Source organism: Balaenoptera borealis, assembly GCF_965194805.1.
Source record: "Balaenoptera borealis genome assembly, chromosome: 5".
NCBI classification, from domain to species: domain Eukaryota; kingdom Metazoa; phylum Chordata; class Mammalia; order Artiodactyla; family Balaenopteridae; genus Balaenoptera; species Balaenoptera borealis.
In genome coordinates this window covers 9,367,332-9,391,247 of record NC_138862.1, presented here as the reverse complement: position 1 = coordinate 9,391,247, position 23,916 = coordinate 9,367,332, and the positions used below count along the sequence as shown (strand labels likewise).

The window sequence follows — 23,916 nt, the reverse complement described above, 5'->3', positions numbered from 1 at the left end:
ACGGGCTTAGTTGCTCCGTGGCATGTGGGATCTTCCAGGACCAGGGCTTGAACCTGTGTCCCCTGCATTGGCAGGCGGATTCTTAACCACTGCACCACCAGGGAAGTCCGCATTAGTAACATTTTAATACATTAATAATTTCAGGACTGGAAGGCCTCCAGAGGCACGAGCCATCATCCCCTGTGTCATATTAAGGCTCACCAGGGAAATCTGCCCAGGCTCCCATGATGCCTGCGGGGCTTCTAGAGCTCTCAGTGAAGTAGGCAGTCGTAGAGAATGTGTCGCCTTGGAAGCCCTGGCTCTGCTTTGCCATCGTGTCCTGTTCTCTAAGCCATTCAGCCTGGCACTGCCAAAGGCCATGAGAAGGCTGTGCTCTGTGTTTTCCTTCAGCCACAGGCCTAGGTGTGACCCCAGACTCGGGCTGACGCTGAGTCTGGAATATGCACTCTCCGGAAAGCACATCTGTGTTAATGGGAGCAAGGAAGGCGAGGACCCGGGTCCTCCTTGCTCCAGGCCCCATCGGACGCCAGGCACTCGTGAGACTCCAGCATCTCTGCCTGGGTTGCCGCCTTTCTGCTGAGCTCTTGTCTGTTATTTAAGTGGGGTTTGCTGCCACTGGGAGCAGTGTTCTGCTAAGGCATCAGGTTCCTCGCTCCCGTTTCTGTCCTATTCAAGGGAACGAGACTGGAAGCTCTGTTTCGATTTTCCGTCATCTGGCACCTGACGAGAGAGATCCAAGGCAGTCGAGTGACATCTCACAATCGCTCCTTTGACAGGTGAGGGGGGGACTTTTTTATAACTTACCCTTAAAGCAAAGGGACACTTTGCAGAGGTGCCAGGTCAGTGTGTCGGGCTGGGGAGAGGGAGATGTGTGCAATGGAAAACCTGACCCCATGTTCTTGATGCAGAGCGAACGATTCCTGTGATCCCCTAAGTGAATTCTGGCCAGACGGGTGTGAATACCTGGGAGGAGTTTGCTTAATTCGGCCTTGGAGGGAGGAGGAAGCCCCCCGTGCCTCAGACTCACCTGAGGAGCTGGCAGAGCGTGCCCCCCGAGGGGGCTTGGTAGGGAGATGAAGATGGGCTAGATCTTGACTGGGGTGGCGGCCACACTGGGTGTGTGCACCTGCGATGTCCTCCACCACATGCTGAAGACGTGAACTGTATTGTAGGCGCATTCTGTTCTACATTGTTTTTTGAAAATCCCCTACCTTATTTCCAGAGCTGTAGATGCGGGGGTCAGACACGCAGCCTTAGAGAGATGCCAGCTGATTCTGATACCTCCTCCTGCCCCCTCCATTTGGGGTGAGGCCTGGGCATCGGGATTTTAAAAGCTCCCCTCGCAGAGATTCTAGCTGAGAGCAGGGTTAACGGCCCTGGTCCTCGTCTGCCTGGGTCGGCAAGCCCAGGCCGGGTGAAGCTCCCCGAGGGCGTCCCGGCCGCCCTGACGCCTCGCATCACCCCCCAGGTCCCTGTTCGTCGTGCTCGACAGCCTGGCCTGCACGGACGGTGCCATCGGGGCCACGGCCCAGGGCTGGCTAGTGCGGGCGCTCTCCCTCGGCGACGTGGCCCGCATCCTGGAGCCCGTGCTGCTTCTCTTGCTCCAGCCCAAAACCCAGAGGACCTCCATTCACTGCCTCAAGCAGGAGAACTCAACGGGTGAGCACACCGTGCAGGCGGCCAGGCCAGCTCTCTGTCCCCGGGGCCCTGGGCCTGGGAGGCAGGAAGGGGTGACCAGGACCCCAGCTGCCGGCTGCAGCAGTCAAGGCACTTAGACCTCCCTGGTGGTTTTGCCAGATTCAGAAGGTATGAAGGTACTTTGTGGGGACTTTTATAATTTAAGAATCAGATGAACCAGCACTTAGAAATGCTAGGTAGTGGGTTTGTTGTTTTCACTGAAAAATATGATTTTTTTATATTAAAAAGGAAAATGTTAGTAACCCATGTTCCAATAAATATAGCTGATTCTTGGTTCTTTTGGTAGAGAAAGCAATTCAAGTGCATGTAAGGTAGGAGGAGAGAAAAACAGACCATCCATCCGGAGGTCTCCAAGGCCAACCCTTCACTTACAAAAGACGTCTGAGGTCTGGCATGAAGTTCAGTTTGGGTTGGCTAGGCTAGCACTTCTCAGACCTGGGACGAGAGAGTTGAGGTTGCCTCCAGGTATGAATGATCAAGAATGTTGAAATTTGCATGTAACCTAGTCAGTTGTATTTTATAAAAATTACTTCTGCTCCAGAACTGTCAAGAACAAGGTAAGTGGTTTCTTTTCTATCTGCTCTCCAAGGCTCTTTCCAGCTGTTAACATATAATCAGAAATGCAGAAGAAATAAACCTTTGGGTTCTGAGAACTTTCAGAGGCATCTTTAACATAAATTTAAAAGAATATGGGTAGGAAGAAGAAAAGAAAGACTAAAATAAAACCGATGAGTTCATTAAACTTCAGTGACTAATACCTAGAGCAGTTTATGATCTAACATTGCTTCCCACAATAGGTGTATTTTATGACTTCCTGCAGTTTTCTAAGTGATGGTTTTACAAGCTTTGATTATTTTGTTTAGATCACTGGGTTGTAAATATTCAGTGTTTGTCACAGTCTTATCTTACAGAGAAAAGCAGCCTAACACCTAAATAAGCAAAGATTCCTGAGGTGGTTTCCTTTCCTTACAAGGTTCCTTGCCTAAAACTGTAACTTCTGGTTTTCCTTTAGGTGCCTTCTCAAAGAAGAGGCATTTTATTACTCCACAATTATAAGAAAGTAAAACGCAAAGAAGTATAAACTAAGCACCTTCTTAAAAGTTTGCTCTTCATTAAGGGAAGCTAGATTTTAGGCGTTCCTTTGCTTTAAAGAGAAAGTTTTAACTCCACGGCTCACTGGGTTTTAAAAGTCTCGTGGCACTTCCTGCTGCCCCCTCTGATTGACATTTAATGCTACCTGCCTAGTAAGAGAAAATGCGTTTTCTCTGCCACGTTCTCTCCCTGGAAACAACTAGAAGGGTTCTGCTTACCCTCCATGCTACCTCTGTGAGCCTGTAGAAATCTACTTTTTAAATACTGTTGTGCACCCCAGGCAGCTCCTCTATTGCTAATATCTTACTCTTCCTTCTTTCCTAACCTGGCTTAGTGTTCATGGAATAGATTTGCTGAAAGCTGCCTATTACAAATGTTTGGCAGTACCAAAGACGTCTGGCTTTTCACTCCTTTTTTTAAAGAGACCTGAGCACTTTAAAGCGTTGTGTATTTTCTGATCTCAGAGGTACTAGCATGCTTATTTTAAGAACTGGAATCTTAAATCAGGAAGTAAAAGCACAAGTGAAAGTCCCTTGCGATGCCGGCTGATAGAGCGCCTTACTGTTAATGGTTCAGTAGCTATCATTCCAGACTTTTTCATAGCTGCGTATTATAGACACTCTCCCCTAATTGGGCTTATTCTGTCCAGCTAGATTCTGCAGCTTGGTCTTTTTTCTTCAATACTTACTGTACTCTACACATTGCTCCATATCGTACGTGTAGAAATATCTTTAAAAAACCCAAACAGTAGTAGCCCTCTGCATGCCTGTGCCATGAGTTTTTTCAGTCCTCTTACTGTGGATGCTTTGTTTGCTTTCCAGTTTGTTTTTTTCAAGACGTTTCAGTGATGCCCTTTTAGCTTTGAAAACCTTCTGCTGACATTTCTGTAGGATACCATTTTTGAAAGGAAACTCCCGGGAGAAAATGATAGGCGTTTTTTTTTTAAAATCACCCTTCCCCTAAACTCGGGATATTTATATTTCCTATGACAATGTAACTAAATTGTCCAATTTCTTGAACATTTTAAAAGACCTGTTCACTTTGCTTGTCTGCCTTCCTTCTGTAATGTAATCTAGACTCTAGTGTTGTTTCATGGGGGAATTATGTTTTATTTTGTGGTTTTTACACTTTATTTTTTTTGTTGAGGTATAGCTGATTTACAATACTATGTAAGTTTCACGTGCACAACATAGTGGTTCAAGTTCTTAAAGGTTATAGTCTGTTTATAGTTATTATAACATATTGGTTGTATGCCCTGTGCTGCACAGTATATCCTTGTAGCTTATTTATTGTATACACAGGAGTTCATACCTCTTAACCCCCTACCCGTGTCTCCCCCTGCCCCCACTGGTAACCACTAGTTTGTTCTCCGTGTCTGTGAGTCTGTTTCTGTTCACTTGTTTTAATTTTTAGACTCCACATATAAGCGATAACATACAGTATTTGTGATTTTCTGTCCGACATTTCACTAAGCATAATACCCTCCAGGTCCGTCCACGTTGTTGCAAAGAATTTATCTTGTCCCTCCCCCCACAGGAGAATTTTACTAATATTGACCTTTCTGCCTGGCTTTAAGACAAAGATCACTGTAGAACCGACTTGTCCTAACTGAGCCTCCTGTTCTGAAGTCGTCTGTTGTTCTGTAATTTTCAGAAGACTGGCATCATTGGTTTAACAGGAAGCGCACCTCATTCAGAGCGGCGTGGGGCGCAGCCGAGCCTCAGGAGGGTGGTGGTGAAGAGAGCGCGCCCCTGAGCCAGTTCACCACCGTGGACCGCGAGGCCATCTGGGCCGAGGTGGAGAAGGAGCCCGAGGTGTACCCGCCGGGCCGCGAGCCCAGCGAGGAAGACCTTCCCTGCTGTGCGGACCCGCTGGACGGGACGGCCTGCGACGCCGTGGACGACAGCGAGCGCACCGAGTCCGCGGACACGAGCCCCACGGACAGCGAGCGCACGTCCTCCTTCTCCTCCCCTTCCCGCGAGCCCCAGGAGCTGAGCGGCGGCGAGCTCTGCTGCACGCCCCTCCCCGCGGCGGCGCCCCCAAAGCCGGCGGCCAGCCTCAAGTCCACCGTCGGGTGCAGCCTGGCGCGCGTGGACTCGGACAAGACCCAGGCTTCGGAGTCGCCGTCCAGCGACGAGGAGGCCGCCGCGGAGCTCCAGGCCCTGAGCGCGGCCCGGCTGCTGAAGCAGCAGCGGGAGAGGCAGGAGACGGTCGAGGCCCTGTTTAAGCACATCCTGCTCTACCTGCAGCCCTATGACTCCCGGCGAGTGCTGTACGCCTTCTCCGTGCTAGAAGCCGTGCTCAAAACCAACCCCAGAGAGTTCATCGAGGCCGTGTCCCGGACCAGCATGGACACCAGCTCCACCGCGCACCTCAACCTCATCTCCAACCTCCTGGCTCGCCACCAGGAGGCGCTCGTCGGCCAGAGTTTCTACGGAAAGCTCCAGACCCAGTCTCCCAACGTGTGCCCTCACTCGCTGCTGATCGAGCTCCTCACCTACCTGTGCCTGAGCTTCCTGCGCAGCTACTACCCTTGTTACCTGAAGGTCTCCCACCGAGACGTCCTCGGCAACCGGGACGTGCAGGTCAAGAGCGTCGAGGTTTTGATCAGAATGATGACGCAGCTGGTCTCGGTGGCCAAGTCGGCCGAAGGCAAGAACGTGGAGTTCATCCACAGCCTGCTGCAGAGGTGCAGCGTCCAGGAGTTCGTACTGCTCTCGCTGTCCGCGTCCATGTATACAAGCCAGAAGCGCTACGGACTGGCCGTGGCGGAGCGGGGCCGAGGCCAGCGGGAGGACGGCCTGTTCGAGGAGAACCTCATCAACCTGGGCCAGGGCCAGATCTGGAGCGAGCACCCCCTGCAGATTGAGCTGCTGAAGCTGCTGCAGGTGCTCATCGTCCTGGAGCACCACCTGGGGCAGGTGCACGAGGAGGCGGAACACCAGGCGGACCTGTCCCGGGAGTGGCGGCAGACCCTGAACTTCCAGCAGGCCATCAGCGCCCCGCAGTACGTGCAGCCCCACCGGCTCACCTCGCAGGGGCTGCTGGTGTCCGCCGTGGTGAGGGGCCTGCAGCCGGCCTACGGCTACGGCATGCACCCGGCCTGGGTCAGCCTGGTCACGCACTCCTTGCCGTACTTCGGAAAGTCCCTGGGCTGGACGGTGACCCCCTTCCTCGTCCAAATTTGCAAAAACTTGGACGAGCTGGTCAAGCAGTATGAAAGCGAATCGGTGAAGCTCTCTTTCAGGTACGGTGAACCCTTTGATGTGTTACTGTTTCTTTAATGACAGCTTTGGTCACAGACGGCTGATTGCCCCTAGCAGCCAATTGGAGGATAATTTCAACCTAATCAAAAGCCTAGTTAGTGTTGTCAAAAGGGGTAACCAGGAACTAAATGTTCAGCTCCTTTATTTTCAATTCCGCATGACTACCCAGGCTAGATCAGTGTTACAGGACAAGTCAGTCTCTCTTCATTATTTTTGCAAAGCAGAAAGAAAAATGTGGATCTTCACAGAAATTCTAAAATCCCTGGAAACATTTTTCCAAAACGACTGTATAAGTGTAAAAACAGCACAAATGATGCCTGTCCTTTTCCTAACAGTATTTCATTAGGAGAGCCCCAGTTTTTTAAGATCGTGATGTCTCTGTGGTTTCCGTGTTTACATGTACGATTAAAAACCTTTATGGCCTCATTCTTAAAGATTCTCAAAACCAGTTTCTCATTTTTTCACCAAAGCGTAACCTCCAAGAGGGAAAACATTTCTCCGGATTATCCACTCACTCTTTTGGAAGGTCTAACAACCATTAGTCATTTTTGTCTTTTGGAACAACCCAACCAAAACAAAAAGGTAAATCATTTTTTCCTGAGTTTGAGACAGTTTTCATATATTGTTTTGTTTTCATTGGGGTTACGTCTGTTTCAAATAAGAAATGTATGTATGTAATACAAACATATATGCAAATGTTAATGCAAATGAACACACATGCAAATAATGAAGTGTATGCAAGTATACATGCAAATGTATGTATGTAAGTAACGCAAATGTGGTTTTGTTCTTTCTGGCGCTCTCTGTGGGCGACTTCAGCCCTCACCAGTATGGGATAGAATGTAATCTTTTTTCCGGGTACTTTTTTTTTTTTTTTTTTAATTTATTTTTATTTATTTATTTTTGGCTGTGTTGGGTCTTCGCCTCTGTGCGAGGGCTCTCTCCAGCCGCGGCAAGCGGGGGCCACTCTTCATCGCGGTGCGCGGGCCTCTCACTATCGTGGCCTCTCCCGCTGCGGAGCACAGGCTCCAGACGCGCAGGCTCAGTAGTTGTGGCTCACGGGCCCAGTTGCTCCGCGGCATGTGGGATCCTCCCAGACCAGGGCTCGAACCCGCGTGCCCCGCACCAGCAGGCGGACTCTCAACCACTGCGCCACCAGGGAAGCCCCTTTCCGGGTACTTTTTACTTGGCCTTATGGAGTTTGAAGGCGTTTTAGCTGTTGGTTGCTCTACCCTATCTGGGGTTAGATTTTAGAACGCAGCTAGCGCTTTGGTTGAGTGATTGGAAGAGTTTGTAATGAGGAGCCTCAGATGCACAGACCTCCCTCTCTGGAAGAAAATCATGGGTTTAAATGCTCAGGGAGGTGGTTTACTTCCAGAGCACATGTGGGACTTGCTCTGGAGAGTGCTACAGCCCAGACTTTATCCCATCAGCACCACTGTCCTCGTGGAAAGGGAAATGGTGCCACCGCAGATGCAGACGCAGACGCAGACGCAGACGCAGACGCAGCCGAGTCTCACATGTTTGTTTTCGTTTTTAGACCACTGCTGTGAGTGACCCTACCAATTTGAAAAATGCCAAGAATGCTATTCTGGAAGAGCTTCCTCGAATTGTTAACACCATGGCCCTTCTCTGGAATGTTCTCAGAAAGGAGGAGACTCAAAAGAGACCCATGGATCTCCTTGGAGCCACGAAGCGATCTTCTTCCGTTTACTTTAAAACCACCAAAGTGAGAGAGCTTCCTTTGTGTGTTTACGATTTCCTTTGTCTTGTATTGTCCCACCAAAAATAAAAATATACAGGGATATATACATAAATAATCAAACGCAATGTGCTCAGAGAAACCCACATTAGAAGTAAGTTGGAAGTAGAAATCTCCAGTTTGTTTATTAGAATAAGTTTCCTATTCATGGAAAGAAAAGCTTTGTGAGTAGTTTTCAGTTTATTTTTTCCCCTTGGCCCTTTTTTTTTAAGCCAAACATAAAGTCTCTGGGGGTTCCAGGTAGGGTACCTAAAGTCCTCAACCTGTTTCCTCTTAAGCATCTCTACTAAGACAGCTTAGCTCTTACATTCTGCTTTCAGTGGTGCCTTGAACAAGTGTTGAGGTGTCTCTGAGTTTTTTATTAAACCAGAAGCTCACAACCCAGAGCATTTCTAGTTCTGTTACTGAACCAAACTTGGGTCCACTCACCTGCACGCAGTAAAGGCAATCTACTGACACCAGGTCGTGTTAAAGGAAAGTGGGGGGTTTATTTTAAGGCACCAGACAAGAAGTGTGGGCAGCTGATGCTCAAAAAAACCCAAACTCCCCCGACGGGTTTCAGGGAAGAGTTTTTAAGGGTAAGGTGAGGGAGGGGAGTTGCAGGGTGGGTGGACAGCTCATGTACAGTTCTCTGATTGGTTGATGATGAGATAACAGGGCCGTGTCACAGGAGTTAACGTCATTAATCCTCAGGCTCCAGCGGGTCTGGGGGCTACCTGTTTATGGCCATCATGCAGTTAACTTCTTCCTTTTGGTGGGGGTTTTAGTATCTGTAAAGGAACTCAGGAATATGCCTCAGACACTTATCTATGTACTTCAGGGAGGAACTAAAGATTCTGTGACTGCCATATGGCCGATTTACTGTTTAAATTGTTATCAGTTCTCTTTACCCCTCTGCTACTTTTGTCATCATGTGTTCACATCCTTGCAATCATTAATTCTTGAGCCAGGCTTTTGTGACTCAGGGGAGGCCTGGGAGACTGAAGCTTTTCTACAAACAAGAGGCAGGCAGAGGATGGGGTGGTGGGGAGGGGTCTGTCCCAGGAAGGCCCCCATAGGATCCTGCTCGGTTACAGTTCACTCTCTCTGTGAGCATCCCGACTCAGTCTCTGATTGCTGTGTCTGGCGGCTCAGAATTATCTGGCTGTGTCTCATTTAGCTGAGCACCCCTGGTGCCAGGTGTGGCGTCACAGCTTACACTGGCATCCGGCAGCCCGGGTTGAGCAGAACAGATCAGGACCCAGGGATCCAGATCACCTGGATTCCACTCCCTGCTCAGGTGCTTTGTGGGACCTCGGGCAAGTCCATTAACCTGTCTGTGCTGTAGTTTCCTCAGTTGGAAACACGAAGCCAGGCGTCATCCAAGCACTCTTCGTTTATTGGCACATTTAGTCCTCACCTACAAGGTGGGCACTATTATTATTCCCAGATTACAGATGAGGACGTTGGGGTGTGGAGAGAGTGAGTGCTTTGCCCTCAATTGTGCATCTGATAAGCAGTGATGCTGGGATTAGGGTGGGTAGGGAACGGAACCCGCCCCCGACTTCCGTTTTCTGATCTTTCTATAGTGAGTCAGGCAGTTGCACGGGTGGCCTCCGAAATGTTCTGTCAGTTCCAGAGATACCCTCCAAGGGAAATCTGCTGTATTTCAAGCTGCCACAGGAACCTGCTTAATTTAAGCCTAAAAATTAAGCTCTAGAAAGGTTCAGAAAATCCTCAGGCACGCAGCCTGAGCCTCGGTTTCCTCCTCTGTGAAATGAGTCTGTTATTAGTAGCCTATCTCCTGGGCTGATGGAAGGATTCATTTTGGCGATGGCTAACATTTATTGAGCACTGAGCTTAAGCCCTCCCTGAAGGACCCCAGGCCTTGAGCTGGGGCCCCCGTGGTTTCTCTGGAGCAGAAACCGTGGCGGGAGGGAGAGGATGTCTCCATCCCATGGTCAGTTGTATCTAATGAGATGCTAAACTAAGGCAGTGGGGGCAGAGGAAGCCCAAGGTAAATTCATTCATTCCACAAACATTTGTATGTCTGCTGCTGTGTACCAGGCCCTGCTTATCCACTAGTGGATAAGATAGAGCAAGTAAGTCCTTGTCTGCCTGGCAGATTACAGACGTTAACAATCAGTTTAAAAATAATGATGAGAAGTGCTACAAAGAATGAGGGGCACTCTTACAGGCCGTGACTCCTGGTCCGGGGGTCGAGGAGGCCTTCCTGAGGCAGAGGGGCTGAGCTGAGACACAGGAAGAGAGGATTTGCCAGAGTAGGGAAGTGTTAGAGGCTGTGAGACCCACAGGATTTATAGAGGAAGGAACATGGAGGTTTCAGGAATGGAGGAAAATCCAGGCTCAGCAAAAGGGAGGGTGATGAGTGACGTCCGGGGCCGTGCTGTGAGTTTATTTTTAGTTGGTTACATAACAAAGTTAGTTAAATGGTACATATTTCTGGAAATTGAAAAGCATCCTTCCTGATGCATATAAGCCCTTCCGGGGCTGGTTGAGACAAGTGAGGCTAGGGGCTTCCAGGATGGGAACAGTGCCGACTCCACTGCTGGGTACCCCCCCCCCCCACCTTTCTCACTGTGTCTGCAAAGCCTTGGGTGGCTTCCTTCGAGCCCTGCCCTGCTCACAGCTGCTCGAAGGTGGTATTCATCACCTCCCAAGGGCCTCTTCCTGCTCGGCTCCGCTGGCCGTCTGTCGTCCGCCTGGGCTGCCCACCGTGCCTCTCGTCCGGCTCCTCCTCCCGCGGTCTGGTGCCCGGGATGCTGACACAAAGGCCCGCCCCTGCTCCCAGGGTTCACAGGCGCTGGCGGTGAAGTGCACAGGCCACCGCAGCCCTGATTCTACTCTGCTCTAACTCTTCATTTTTCTATTTTTTAGACCATACGACAAAAAATTTTAGACTTCTTAAACCCCTTGACAGCCCATCTTGGAGTTCAGCTGACAGCAGCTGTTGCAGCAGTGTGGAGCAGGAAGAAAGTGAAACGCCACAGTAAGACAAAGGTAAAGCCAGAAATGAAAGCAGTAGCTAAACTTACTCTGACGAAATACCAGAGAGTCTTGTGTGATCAAAGGTGACGCCAGAGGCCAACACGGGAGACTGGGGCAGTGGTTCCACCGTTTTATTTATTTTTTATTTTTTTATTTTTTATAATCTTTTCTTTTCTTTATTTATTTTTGGCTGCTTTGGGTCTTCGTTGCTGCGTGCAGGCTTTCTCTAGTTGCGGCGAGCAGGGGCTACTCTTCGTTGCCCTGCGTGGGATTCTCATTGCGGTGGCTTCTCATGTTGCGAAGCACAGGCTCTAGGCGCGCGGGCTTCAGTAGTTGTGGCATGTGGGCTCAGTAGTTGTGGCTCGCTGGCTCTAGAGCGCAGGCTCAGTAGTTGTGGTGCACAGGCTCAGTTGCTCCGCGGCATGTGGGATCTTCCCAGACCAGGGCTCGAACCCGTGTCCCCTGCATTGGCAGGCAGATTCTTAACCACTGCACCACCAGGGAAGCCCGGTTCCACCGTTTTAAATGCATGACGTACTCTAGCTGTGCCAGTTACAACTAGATGGGGTGTCGGGTGGGTAGGGAGTGGAGGCCACCCCCAATCTCTCTCTTCTCATCTTTCTGTAGTGAGTATATTGTGCTTCTATTTAACCTTTTTAATCTACTAACAATCTGCTTACAAGAATGTACATTTTAAAGAAGAACACCGCCATGAACCTGCCACCCAGCTTAAGAAACGGTTCACCATCCTACCTACGAGGACCCTTGTGGGCCCTTCCCTGGTTGTAACACCATCTGATAGCTTTTTTTTTTTTAACTAATCTTTTTAAAGACTTTATCTTTTTAGGGCAGTCTTAGGTTCACAACAAAATGAGAGGAAGGTACAGGCAGTTCCCATATTCCCCTGTCCCCGCACGTGCACACCCTGCTCCCCCCAGCAGCCCCCGCCAGAGGGGTATACTTGTCACAGTTGCTGAACCTACACTGACACGTCCATAATTTACATTCGGCTTTTTTAATTTATAAAAATAATGCTTGTTCATGATGGTCAAGAAAATTTAAATCATCGCATTCCTACGCCCAGACTTCAGTTTGCATTTTGTCCATTCTTTCTCCACTGACTGGTCCATCACGAGGTCCTCCAGGAGCTTGGTTCACGTGCTTCTGCAGAACCAGCACGTACTTCTTCCCTGGTCCCCTCTGTCAACCATGCAGGTTCCTACCTGGTACCTCCCTCCGAGGGTCTGCCCCACCCCCCGGGCACTACCTGAGGGCCCAGGGTAGGCCCCTGTTCCCTGAGGAGGTGTGAGAGGCTGGTGGCCCAGGCCACCCACCTTAGCACTTGTTGGGGCTTCCGGGCGAGAAACCTGATACTTGCAAGTGCATGTCACCACCCTACACAGACTTCTATCATCAAAACGTGCCTCCCTCACCGGGACTTGCCTGCCACGGCCAGCTCGCATGAACCTGATTTACCTGTTTTTCTTACTGTCCTCATACTTTGGGGGCTGTCTCGATATCAACCTGTTTCCTTCCAATTAAATGTATCTGTTTCTACAATGCTTTCTCAGCTTGAACATACCAGAGTGACTGCCCATCATCAGCTACACGTTTTATTCCTTATTTGTATCAGATACTGATTAGGTTACTGTGATTAATGCTAACCTCACTCTTCATCACCAATAGAGTCCATTTTCAGTCCAGTTTTCATTTAAATATTTCTTTAAAAGATTAAAACAAATCTCTTTCTCCAGGAGCAAGTATTATAGAGTACTTTCTGTGCGTCATTCTTATTTTTGTCTTCTCTCTGCGGGCCTTAAAGGAATGACTTTTTCCTTGGCAGATGGTCCCGGCGGCCAGCGCGTCCCAGCTGACCCTCGTGGACCTGATCTGTGCGCTGAGCACCCTGCAGACGGACACGGTGCTGCACCTGGTGAAGGAGGTGGTGAAGAGGCCGCCGCAGGTCCGAGGGGACGAGGTCAGGAGCCTGGGGACCCTCAGAGGAACGCAGCACTCTCTCTAACTCCACGTCTTATAAACTGTGTTTGGGAGGGAAACAGAGGTTACAGCAGCAACTAGGAATTCGGGGGCTGTAAAACGAAGGTGTTCTTACCGGGCTCTGCAGAGATCCATGAAATGTGCTTCATGGGCTCCTGTTTTGGGGTGCAAGCCACTTGAGGTGAAGGACGGACTTCCATCCTTACATCCCACTGCAGGGTGCTCTGCCCGGTAGTGGTTCAAATCGAATTAACTCTGTTAGAAAGAAGAAATGGCACTTGCCTCAAGGAACTTGCAGCTGAAAAGGCGTCAGAGTTAAACAAAGCCAGACACTAGTTAAAGGCGGAAAAGACTGATTTTATTCAGTAACAACTGCAGCGGGTGAAAGAATTGTGCTCAGTTCCAGTTTGTGCAGAGGTGCCTGGGTATTTTAAGCAGAGAATGAAGAGTAGGGGGGGTGAACAAGCTGGGGCTTCAGCAAAGTCAGGGGAGTGGAAAGTTACAAACAAGCAAGAAGGGGGCTGGTGGATGTAATTAGGCCATCGGGGTTTGCTGACTGTAAAGTGCAAGGTAGGTTCCTGTGCTCCCTTGGAGACTGGGAAACAGGGGCCCTGTCTTTCTTGATGATGGTATTTCAAAGGGATGGCTGCCAGGTCCTTGAAAAAGACATTCCTGGGTTGTAGGAGATACATACACATCTCAAAGGGACAGAGCAAGGATTTATAACTGTAAGCTTTTCTTAATAAATGCTCAAAGAAAGGAAGGTCAGGAACCAATCAGGAGTTGGCTAAACACACAGCAGATTCCTTCAGAAGCCTTGAGCTTTCTTTCTTAGGCAGGCATTTTAAGGGAGTTGAGGTCATCCCCCTAGGGACATGGCCTTGAGCTGCTGGGAACCTGTTGGGACATCCCTGTTGGCACAGTGGTTAAGAATCCGCCTGCCAATGCAGGGGACACGGGTTCGAGCCCTGGTCCGGGAAGATCCCACATGCCGCGGAGCAGCTAAGCCCGTGTGCCACAGCTACTGAGCCTGCGCTCTAGAGCCTGCGAGCCACAACTACTGAGCCCGTGTGCCACAACTACTGAAGCCCGTGCTCTGCAACAAGAGAAGCCACTGCTATGAGAAGCCTGCGCACTGCAACAAAGAGTAGCCCCCGCTCGCTGCAACTAGAGAAAACCCGCATGCAACGAAGACCCAATGCATCCAAAAATAAATAATAAACTAATAAATTAAAAAAAAAAAAAAAGGCTAGGAAATTGTAAATACAGACCCTACAGTCTGACATGAGCATCTCAGGATTTGGGCTTTCCTCAGAAACATAATTCTCAGTTTTTTCTTGCATTTTCAGTAAAATGTTTTCAGGAGGGAAGGAGAGAGGGGGGAGAGGGAGGGAGAGGAAGAGAAAGGGACTGTTGAGTAATGGGAGATATTTTAGAAGCTCTGGAATCTAACGATTAACCCTGTCATTGATTACCTCATTCATTGATTGTTAAAAAAAAATTGGAGTGAGAATATTGAGGAATTCCCCAAAATGGCTTGTGACCAAGGGCCAGATTCTTGTACCATTTCTTTTACGGTTGGAAAGCAAAAATATTATAGGAGGAAGAAAAACTATATGATTTAAAATTCAAAAAGAAGAAGAAGAAGAAGAAGAGGACTCAAAGGAGGCCGACTAGACTAGGTCAAGGAGAGCACCTTTGTCAAGGGCGAGTTTAAAATCTGCATAATTTTTACAAAGGTACAAAATACACGTCAGAGGACTTAACTCATCCTGGACATGCTGAGAAAGAAGAGGTTTCATCTGGCTGCAGGGAAAGCAGTAGCCTTTGGAGGTTGACGTGATTGAACCACAAATCTCTTATAGTTTCTCTGCCCTGTTTCGAGGGGGGCACCTTTTCATTTATACACAGTGATTTTGCAACAGAACAGACTGTGTGGTTTAACAGTTTTCTGCCTGAGAGATTTTTGGTTTTACCAAAGCAGACCTCTTCGTTGAAAGTGTTGGAGCTGTTTTGTTCTTAATTAATTTGATAGAAAGCAGGGATTTGTTCCAACCTTGAAATAATTGCCTTCTCTTAGGTAATTTAAAATTATACAGTTAGGAACAATTTAAGGATAATTCCCTAAGTGAAAATTAAGGGAGTGGACCAAGTGATTTTGCTAAAAAATAGTTTTAATCAAACAGATATTTGTACGCCAGGGTTCATAACAGCATGACTCACAATAGCCAAAAGGTAGAAGCAACCCAAGTGTCCATCAGTGGATGAATGGATAAACAAAATGAGGTTTGTGCATGCAATGGACTGTCTATCATTCAGCCTTACAAAGGAATGAAATTCTGACACATGCTGTACCGTGGATGAACCTTGACAGCATTATGCTGAGGGGAATAAGCCAGTCCAGAAGGACAGTATTATATGATTCCACTTATCTGGGGTACCCAGAGTAGTCAAGTCCATAGAGACAGAAAGAAGAATGATGGTCACTAGGGACTGCAGGGGAGGAGGGAATGGGAGTTAATGGGGACAGAGTTTCAGTTTGGGAAGATGAAAAAGTTCTGCAGATGAATGGTGGTCATAGTTGCCCAACAATGTGAATATACTGGATGCCCTATACACTTAAAAATGTTTAAAATGGTAGATTTTGTCAAGTATATTTTACCAAAATAAAAAATTTTTACAACAAATTAAAGAAATCTTGTTTTTAGATATTAAGGTCATAGCACTAAGGGTGGTGAACAAAAGCTAAACCTTGGAATCAGAGATGTGTTCAGCCGTTTTCACCCCAGAGTGGGAAAGGTGACCAAGAATACCTTTAGCAGTTTGGGCTATGCCTGCCTTGGAGGAGAACTCCCCACTTGAAGCTCTTCCTCTGAAAGGCACGTGGCACAGGGTCGCCCTCTGCAGGAATGTCCACACTGGGAAGGCCACTGGGGGCTTCTGACCAGTCAGTTACACTCGGGACTCTGGCCCTCTTCCTTCATTCCACGTGTTTATTGAAAATCAAGTCTGCATCCGTAGTGGGGAGTCCTAAATAGTTGACACTGTTCCTGCCCACGGTCAGCCTGTATTCTCGTTGGGGAGAGAAGATAAGGCAGCCTACAGGTTTACACTGTGAGGCCAGATTATGGAACTGGCCAAGTGCTTAAGCAGTCAGATGTAAAATGGACACGGGCAACTTCATGGCATCTGTCGGACGTCTGCCCCCAGTCTCCCAAATGCCTGGTAGTCTTGTTGCCTTTTACTCTTGAATGTAAATGTTAAAGTAATGGACCCTGAAGAGAGGGAGGCGGGTGGTGGAGGCAGGCAGGCGCAGCGTCAGATCCTGGGTGGACTGGCATTTATATCTCTGAGCAAGTCTAGCTGGCAGGAGATTGACCTTCCGCGCTGCCGGTCAGTCCCCACGGATGGGGTTACAGCTGCAGCCACGTGAGAGCTGGCCCTGCAACAGCTTTACACACAGAGCAGGCGCTTTTAGGTTTTGTTCCTTCATGTTACTTGAATTTCCGCAAACACCTGCAGCTCCTGGGCTTAAAAAAAAAAAAAAAAAAACCTAGACGTCGTCTAGCTGAGTGGTTTTTGGCTTTTTGAATAACAAAATTACATTTTGTGGTTAGTTTAGTTAATTGGCTCAACTTCTATAACTTCTACAAATAGCCTTTTACAAGCAAGAAGGGAAAAAAATGTGTGTTTTGAAAACCTATTTCTAAGTAATTCCAGCCATTTGGGATTTAGGGAAGTTGTCTGGGCTGTTTGAGGGAATTCCTGGAGCTAAGAATTCAAATTTGGCGTTGTCTCTCGACTGTAGCTCCTGAGGGTCAACTTTGGCCACCAACTTTGTGTTTGGGGAGGTTCAGTTATAATGCCAAATCTTCCCTAAATACTTGTTAAAAGCCTGGAATGGGAAGTAGGTAAACATAAAGGGAATGACTCTGGGAGTCTGATGAGAGGGGCACTAATGATTTGGGACCTCATAGGATACATTTGTTTTTGTTTCACTTGGGGGATACTTTCTATTATTATATTTGAAAGACTCTTTAGCTGCAAACATTTGCTTTGTTAGGATATAGAATCTGTTTCATTTCTGTATTTGAATTCTTTTTTAGTCTTATTTCCTACCAACTTGGAGTAATTAGCTTTGCTTTAATTTTCAGAAATCCCCCCTCGTGGATGTCCCTGTGTTGCAGTTTTGCTATGCTTTCATCCAAAGGTAATGCAGCCCCTCAAAGACATTTCTCAATTATAGATGCTATTGCAATGATTATAAATAATTCCTCTGATTGTATTTCCATTTTTTTTTTCTTTTAATTGAAGTATCATTGATTTACAATGTTGTGTTTCAGGTGTAGAGCAAAATGACTCAGATATATATATATATATGAATATGTATATATATATATATTCTTTTTCAGATACTTTTCCACTATAGGTTATTATAAGATATTGACTATAGTTCCCAGTGCTATTGTTTATTTTTTTAGGATTTGTTTATTTTTTAATTAATTAATTAATTTTGGCTGCGTTGGGTCTTCGTTGCTGCACGTAGGCTTTCTCTAGTTGCGGCGAGCGGGAGCTACTCTTTGTTGTGGAGCACAGGCTTCTCATTACAGTGGCTTCTCTTGTTGTGGAGCACGGGCTCTAGGTGCACGGGCTTCAGTAGCTGTGGCACGTGGGCTCAGTAGCTGTGGCTCACAGGCTCCAGAACGCAGGCTCAGTAGTTGTGGCACACGGGCTTAGTTGCTCCGCGGCATGTGGGATCTTCCCGGACCAGGGCTCGAACCCGTGTCCCGTTCATTGGCAAGCGGATTCTTAACCACTGTGCCACCAGGGAAGTCCCTTATTATTTATTTATTTATTTAATTTATTTTTGGCTGTGTTGGGTCTTAGTTGCGGCACATGGCATCTTTCGTTGCGGCGTGCGGGCTTCTCTCTAGTTGTGGCGTGCAGGTTTTCTCTCTCTAGTTGTGGCGCTTGGGCTCTGTAGTTGTGGCACGAGGGTTCCAGAGCGCATGGGCTCTGTAGTTTGCACTACACTGGCTCTCTAGTTGAGACATGCAGGCTCTACCATTTGGCTTCCCCAACATCGCTGGAAACACGGAGTCAACCATCAGAAGGTCACAGAGGGCGAGGTCAGGCCTCACGGAAACAAAGACTTGGATTGTGGCTACGGAGCGAGGCTGAACAGCACAAAAGGCTGAGCTTGGCCGCAGCCAGAGGGGCCCAGGTTCAAGTCCTCGTCCCCGACTTACTGCCTCCTGACTGACCTGGGCAGGGCCTCCTCTGTAAAAGGAGGCCGCAGCTCCTGCAGCTGCTGGGAAGGCTCAGATATCACTCAGGCCCCTGCAGCAGGCGCTTGCTAGTGATATAATACGCATTAGTTACCACAAGTAGGGGCGTGACCAGCTCATCTTTACCTCCTGGAGGAAAGAAGTACAGGGATGCTTGTAGTGAAGAATGAACAGCTGGTCTGAACTCAGCCCTAGACCCAGGGACTCCTGGGACTGTGACCCTTCCTGCCACCTCAGGATACAGTGAGCCGGAATAACCACGGAACATGAGCTTGTTAACCACGGAGCCTGCAGCTGGTGGTCACATTTACTTATTGTGAACCCCCGGAGATACGTGAGAATACTGAGGCTTCCTTGAGACGGGGCTACACTCCCTTCACCCTCATTACTGCAGCCGAGAACACCCCACACGAGGGAGGGGTCCGGGAGCCGTACCTGGGACCTGCCATAAGATCTGCACGAGGCCAAGCAGAGCCTCCTTTCTACCCATGGAGAAACACCTTGGGAACCCCTATAGCTGAGACCCCTGCATGCGGATATTCAGCATAGTAAACCCACGCAGAAGCCATCCAGCAGAAAACAGGGCAGAGCATTGAGGACAGCACCAAAAATAATCCCTTCTCCTTTTTCTAAAAGAGGTCCTTAAAATCCCCCCTCCTTTTTTGGTATCAATTTAATGCAAACTGTTTCTTCTAAAGTTTACCAGTCCTCACATAAAGCTTTGCTGATGTAAGTATTAAAGCTGTAGCACCTAGACTTTAAAATGTCAGATTAGATCTCTGCAGAAAGAAAAAGTAAAATCATCAGCGTATTCCCATGCCTCGAGAGGAAATAAGGACACCATTCAGATACTTTCTGAACTAAGCCTCTCCAGTAATCAAGAAATACAATGGAGGGGTGGCAGGGAGGGATAAACGAGGAGTTTGGGATTAAAATGTACACACTACTATATATTAAATAGATAAACAGGGACTTCCCTGGTGGTCCAGTGGTAAAGAATCCGCCTTACAATGCAGGAAACGTGGGTTCCATCCCTGGTCAGGGAACTAAGATCCCACGTGCTGCGGGGCAACTAAGCCCGAATGCCACAACTACAGGTCCAGAGATCAGACAGTCCTCTAGTTCAAGGCTTTCACTTTACAGACGAGGAAACCAGGGGCATCTGACCTCTCAGCAGGGTTGCAGGTCTCCAAACTCCAAGTTCTTGGCGGAATACCAAAATTTAGCTTGTGTTTATTGTAATTTAAAAAAGAGCAAACAGGTCAGGCAGATATGCCATCTTCCTGTGCTTTCCAACCACCTGGATCTAAAATGTGCTTATAAGTAACGTTTTGTTTTGATCTGTTCAGGGTTGGATATTTTCTCTTTCTTTCTTTCTTTTTTTTTTTTTTTAAATAGGCTCCCAGCAACAGCCTTGCAAGCGAACTTCCCTTCGCTGTTGGGTGTGTTAAAGGAGTCCGTGCAGTTGAATCTCGCTCCCCCTGGTTATTTTCTGCTTCTCAGGTACCGTGTCCCAGCACTCACGTCACCGTATTTTTCTTCGGGAACATGTTTTTATTTCTGCAGCATTCTTGGTCTGAAGCTGATTGTCTCTCAACAGCATGCTGAACGACTTTGTAACAAGAACTCCCAACCTGGAGAGCAAGAAGGATCAAAAAGATTTGCAGGTCTGTATGTGCAAGTCTGGCAGGCTGTTACTGTCCCAGCAGTATCGCCCACCTTTAGAGGGTCTCACTGGAGATAGTAAACATTGCGCAGAACCAGATCTTAGATTTGCATTTGTTCCCACGTCTGATTCCCTCCATTACTGTCTTTAGAGGGCTCTATACAATCTCCTGATGAAGGTTCTCGTGTTAGACTTGACCAGTCGACCGTGCAGTTTACAAGGCACCCTCTCGCTTCCCACTGTACACGGATGTATGCGGACTTACTCTGCAGCATGATTGGAACAATAAGTCTATCTTTATGCACAGATCCCTTTCCTTAGAACCTTCCCCCGTCTTTTTTTTTTTTTTTTTTTAAATTTTATTTATTTATTTATTTTTGGCTGTGTTGGGTTTTCATTTCTGTGCGAGGGCTTTCTCCAGCTGCGGCAAGCAGGGGCCACTCTTCATCGTGGTGCACGGGCCTCTCACTATCGCGGCCTCTCTTGTTGCGGAGCACAGGCTCCAGACGCACATGCTCAGTAGTTGTGGCTCACGGGCCCAGTCGCTCCGCGGCATGTGGGATCTTCCCAGACCAGGGCTCGAACCTGTGTCCCCTGCATTGGCAGGCAGATTCTCAACCACTGTGCCACCAGGGAAGCCCCCCCCCACCCCCGTCTTTTTAAAGCAATATAGACTCACAGGAAATTTCAGAAACACTGAAAAACAAAAGTAAAACTCACCCATAGGAGAAGGAAAATCTTCTCCTTTGAGTAGCATGCCAACTACCAATAATACATAGAAGTAATGAAGGAGTTAGAAAAATCACTATTTTGCAACCATTATAATCCTTGAGTGAGGAGCTTTTTGAGTCAAAGTCTTTAAACTGGGTTGTGTAGTTTATGGCTTTGGTGATACTGCCGCTAGTCGTTGTGGTCCCTGGTGTTTGTGAAGTATCTGTCCAGCTCCTGATTCTGAAGCACCGGAGTTCTGCGTGAAGCACAGTGACTCCTTTGGCTCAACCGGTAGAGAAGAAAGCATCATCCAAGGGCAAGTGCTGCAGCCCAGCCCTCGGGTAGCACCTCCTGCACTCACCTGGAAACCCGCCCCCTTCCGTGGGCTGTTGCCTGCCGCGGCCCCTCCGTTTCCAGTCCATCGGGCCGGACTGTGGCCACAGGCACTAACTACCGCAGCTGGTGCAGCTCTCTCCGCTCCTGTGGGTCAGGGGGCCGGTGGGCCTCTGCTTCCACCCCACGAGGTCCCAGCCTCCCTGACACTGACTCCTTCCTGCTGTCTCCAGACACCCCAGCTTCTTTCCCATCCATTCACTGCACTTGAAATGGGAGCTCTTCTAAGTCCTCAACCCCTTTTCTTGATCTTTTTTTTTAAGAATTTATGTTATTGAAGTATAGTTGATTTACAGTGTTGTGTTAATTTCTGCTGTACAGCACAGTGACTCAATTATACACATATATATATCCTTTTTCATATTCTTTTCCATTATGGTTTATCCCAGGATATTGAATATAGTTCCCTGTGCTATACAGTAGGACCTTGTTTTTTATCCATCCTATATATATAATGGTTTGCATCTGCTAACCCCAAACTCCCACTCCATCCTTCCCCTGCCCCGCCCCCTTGGCAACCACAAGTCTGTTCCCTATGTCTGTGAGTCTGTTTCTATTTCGTAGCTAAGTTCATCTGTGTCATATTTTAGATTCCACATATAAGTGATAGCAAATGGTATTTGTCTTTCTCTGACTTACTTCACTCAGTATGACCATCACCAGGTCCATTCATCTATTCTTGACCTTCCTTACTGCCATCATCCACCCCACACCTCTGCCCAGGTGCACCGCGGACAGTTCCCGCAGGTGCACCCCCCTTGCCACCGGCAGGCAGACGTTCTCTTGCTTCATGCCCGAACACAGCTGCTGGGCTCATAGTGGAAGTCAGGACTGTTCAGTTCTCAGACGTCAGGGATGTACAGCCCCTCTTAGCTGGCAACACTCGATGATACCCACTCAGTGTTTCTACCTCTGTCCCAGCTACTTGACCAAATTCGTTCCTGATGGTACTCCTGATACGGATGACTCCTCACTTCGCCCTCGAGTCAATTTAATTTATGCAGTTTTGTTTCTTGTATTATTCAAAGGTGCATTTCTAGCAAGAATCCATGGTCCTAAAGAAACCGGAAATCTAATCTGCCAAATGCGTTGTGCCTCTGTGACTTCCTGTGTCTCTGTTTTACCCGAGTTGGCCAGAGAGTAGCCTGAGCCACAAGTGGCTGTTTAGCCCTTGAAATGTGGCTTGTCTGAACTGAATGTGCTGTAACTGTAAACACACAGCGGATTTCAAAGACTTAGCATAACAAAGAATGCGTAACCTCGCTAATAACTTTATATTGATTATATGTCGTTACTCTGTTGGATATATTGTGTTAAACATTATGAACTTGTTTCTTCTTTTAATGTAGCTCCTAGAAAACTTGGTATTACCTTCATGGTTCACAGCTGCGGCTTGCATTATATTTATATCGGATGGTGCTATTTTACACTTAAGATTCTTTTCCTTAACTAACTTCCTTTCCTCTTTCTCCTGACTACTCTCAGGAAGTCACTCAAAAAATTCTAGAAGCTGTCGGGAACATTGCTGGCTCTTCCTTGGAACAAACCAGCTGGCTGAGCAGAAACCTGGAAGTGAAGGCTCAGCCTCAGATCTCTCTAGAAGAATCTGATGATGAGGAAGATTTGCACGGTAGGTGTAGAAGGCTCAAAAAGTAATGCCCACTGCCAGCTAGTGGGTCTAGTTTTGCCTTAAAAGTAAACTGGCTTTACTTCTTACAACATACGTTGTATGTAAAATAAACAGTAGGATTCCATTGGAAGGGTCCCGAGTGGCCCATGCTACCGTGTTAAGCCCTCACTGAGCCGAGATGGGGGTCCAAGAAAGTGACTTCCCAAGATAATTTGCACGGACTCAGTGATAGAAATCCGTGTGGGATAAAGAATAGGAGAATGTATGTTTTTCTTTTTGTGGAGCCGCGGAAAGAAAACTAAGTAAACCAGCTAACTATCGTCAGGCAGTTGATGTTGTATTTCATTTCTGGCCAACACACCCCTGCCTCTCGATGATCCTTGTGTTTGGTCATTGCCTGGGTGGTGAAGATTTTATCGTGGAGGCCACACAGAGTGGGCACAGCCCAGCCTTATAATTAGTTACAGTTTCCTAGGAGAATGGTCTGGAGACTCTCAAAGGAGACTCATCTGTTTACTCGGAGGACCATTGATCAGCCAGATACTCTTGAGGAGTCTGAATTAAACGCAACAGGGTAGATTGTCAGTTGCCGGTGCCCTAAAGACCACCAGACGAATGTATCATCAAGCAAATCTCAGGTTACTAGACCTGCTGCAGTGAGGGAGAAACTTGGCTGAGTCACAGGGGTGTCTCAACTCTAGGGGAAATTTGGGGAGGATATTTATAAGGTTGTAGGGCCTTGGCTGAGTTGTCTGGGGCAGGTCTTTCCAGGTGGGGACTGAGCAGAGTTAGTGATAAGATACCTTTGCATTGGTGGGCACAGCACTAGGCGAGGGTCCAGAAGTGGATGTTGATGAGATGCAGCTCGTTTTGGTAAGTGAGCCACTTTAGTTGGTTGAGTTGTTCTTTCAGAATTAGGCATATCTTAGAGCAAGTAGTTATTTTTGCAAGTTCTCAGTGTTATTTTAACACAGACAGGAAAGTATGCCCAGTACCCGTGTTGCTCAACACTGCACAAGAAAATCAGTTTGGTCTCAGTTTTATTAACACAAGCAAAAAAATTACATCTAAGTTCTCAGTCTGAACTACATAGCACAGTGCCCACCACAAGGTAAATGTTCAAAAACTGCTAGTTCTGTCATATTTTATGACCTCTGTCATTATTGTTAGCGGTAGTTAAATCAGCAGAAACAAAGCTGAATTTGTGGTTTTTAATATACAAAGGAAGGTGTGTCAAGAAGTCTGGGCTCTTTTCTCTTGCAAGTAAACGAAACCCACTTCAGGTGTGTAGAAACACAGCAGCACAAAACTTTCTGGCTCATGTACAGGAAAAGCCCAGACGTCAACATCTGGTTTTAGTCAGAGCGGGAGCTCGGTGTTCAGATGAAGTTCATCAAGTCTCATGCAAAGATTCCGGTTGGCTC

The 23,916-nt window shown here is 47.7% G+C and overlaps 1 protein-coding gene across 7 annotated transcripts in view; it reads left to right on the top strand.

Moving 5' to 3' along the window:
• Window positions 1-23,916, top strand: part of DOP1B (DOP1 leucine zipper like protein B) — a 107,966-nt gene that overhangs the window by 63,890 nt on the left and 20,160 nt on the right. For 6 of the 7 annotated variants that reach the window (XR_014245094.1, XM_082393563.1, XM_082393560.1 and 3 more), the window contains 11 exons: window positions 676-776; window positions 1,469-1,659; window positions 4,444-6,037; window positions 6,527-6,638; window positions 7,597-7,785; window positions 10,696-10,818; window positions 12,650-12,784; window positions 16,959-17,014; window positions 19,491-19,595; window positions 19,693-19,759; window positions 22,348-22,492. Coding sequence is in view for 6 of the 7 variants with exons in the window: in XM_082393563.1 (XP_082249689.1) it covers window positions 676-776; window positions 1,469-1,659; window positions 4,444-6,037; window positions 6,527-6,638; window positions 7,597-7,785; window positions 10,696-10,818; window positions 12,650-12,784; window positions 16,959-17,014; window positions 19,491-19,595; window positions 19,693-19,759; window positions 22,348-22,492 (2,818 nt within the window). In the remaining variant the exon portion in view is untranslated. The remainder of the gene's footprint in view (window positions 1-675; window positions 777-1,468; window positions 1,660-4,443; window positions 6,038-6,526; window positions 6,639-7,596; window positions 7,786-10,695; window positions 10,819-12,649; window positions 12,785-16,958; window positions 17,015-19,490; window positions 19,596-19,692; window positions 19,760-22,347; window positions 22,493-23,916) is intronic. The other variant, XM_082393564.1, reaches the window with a different exon arrangement.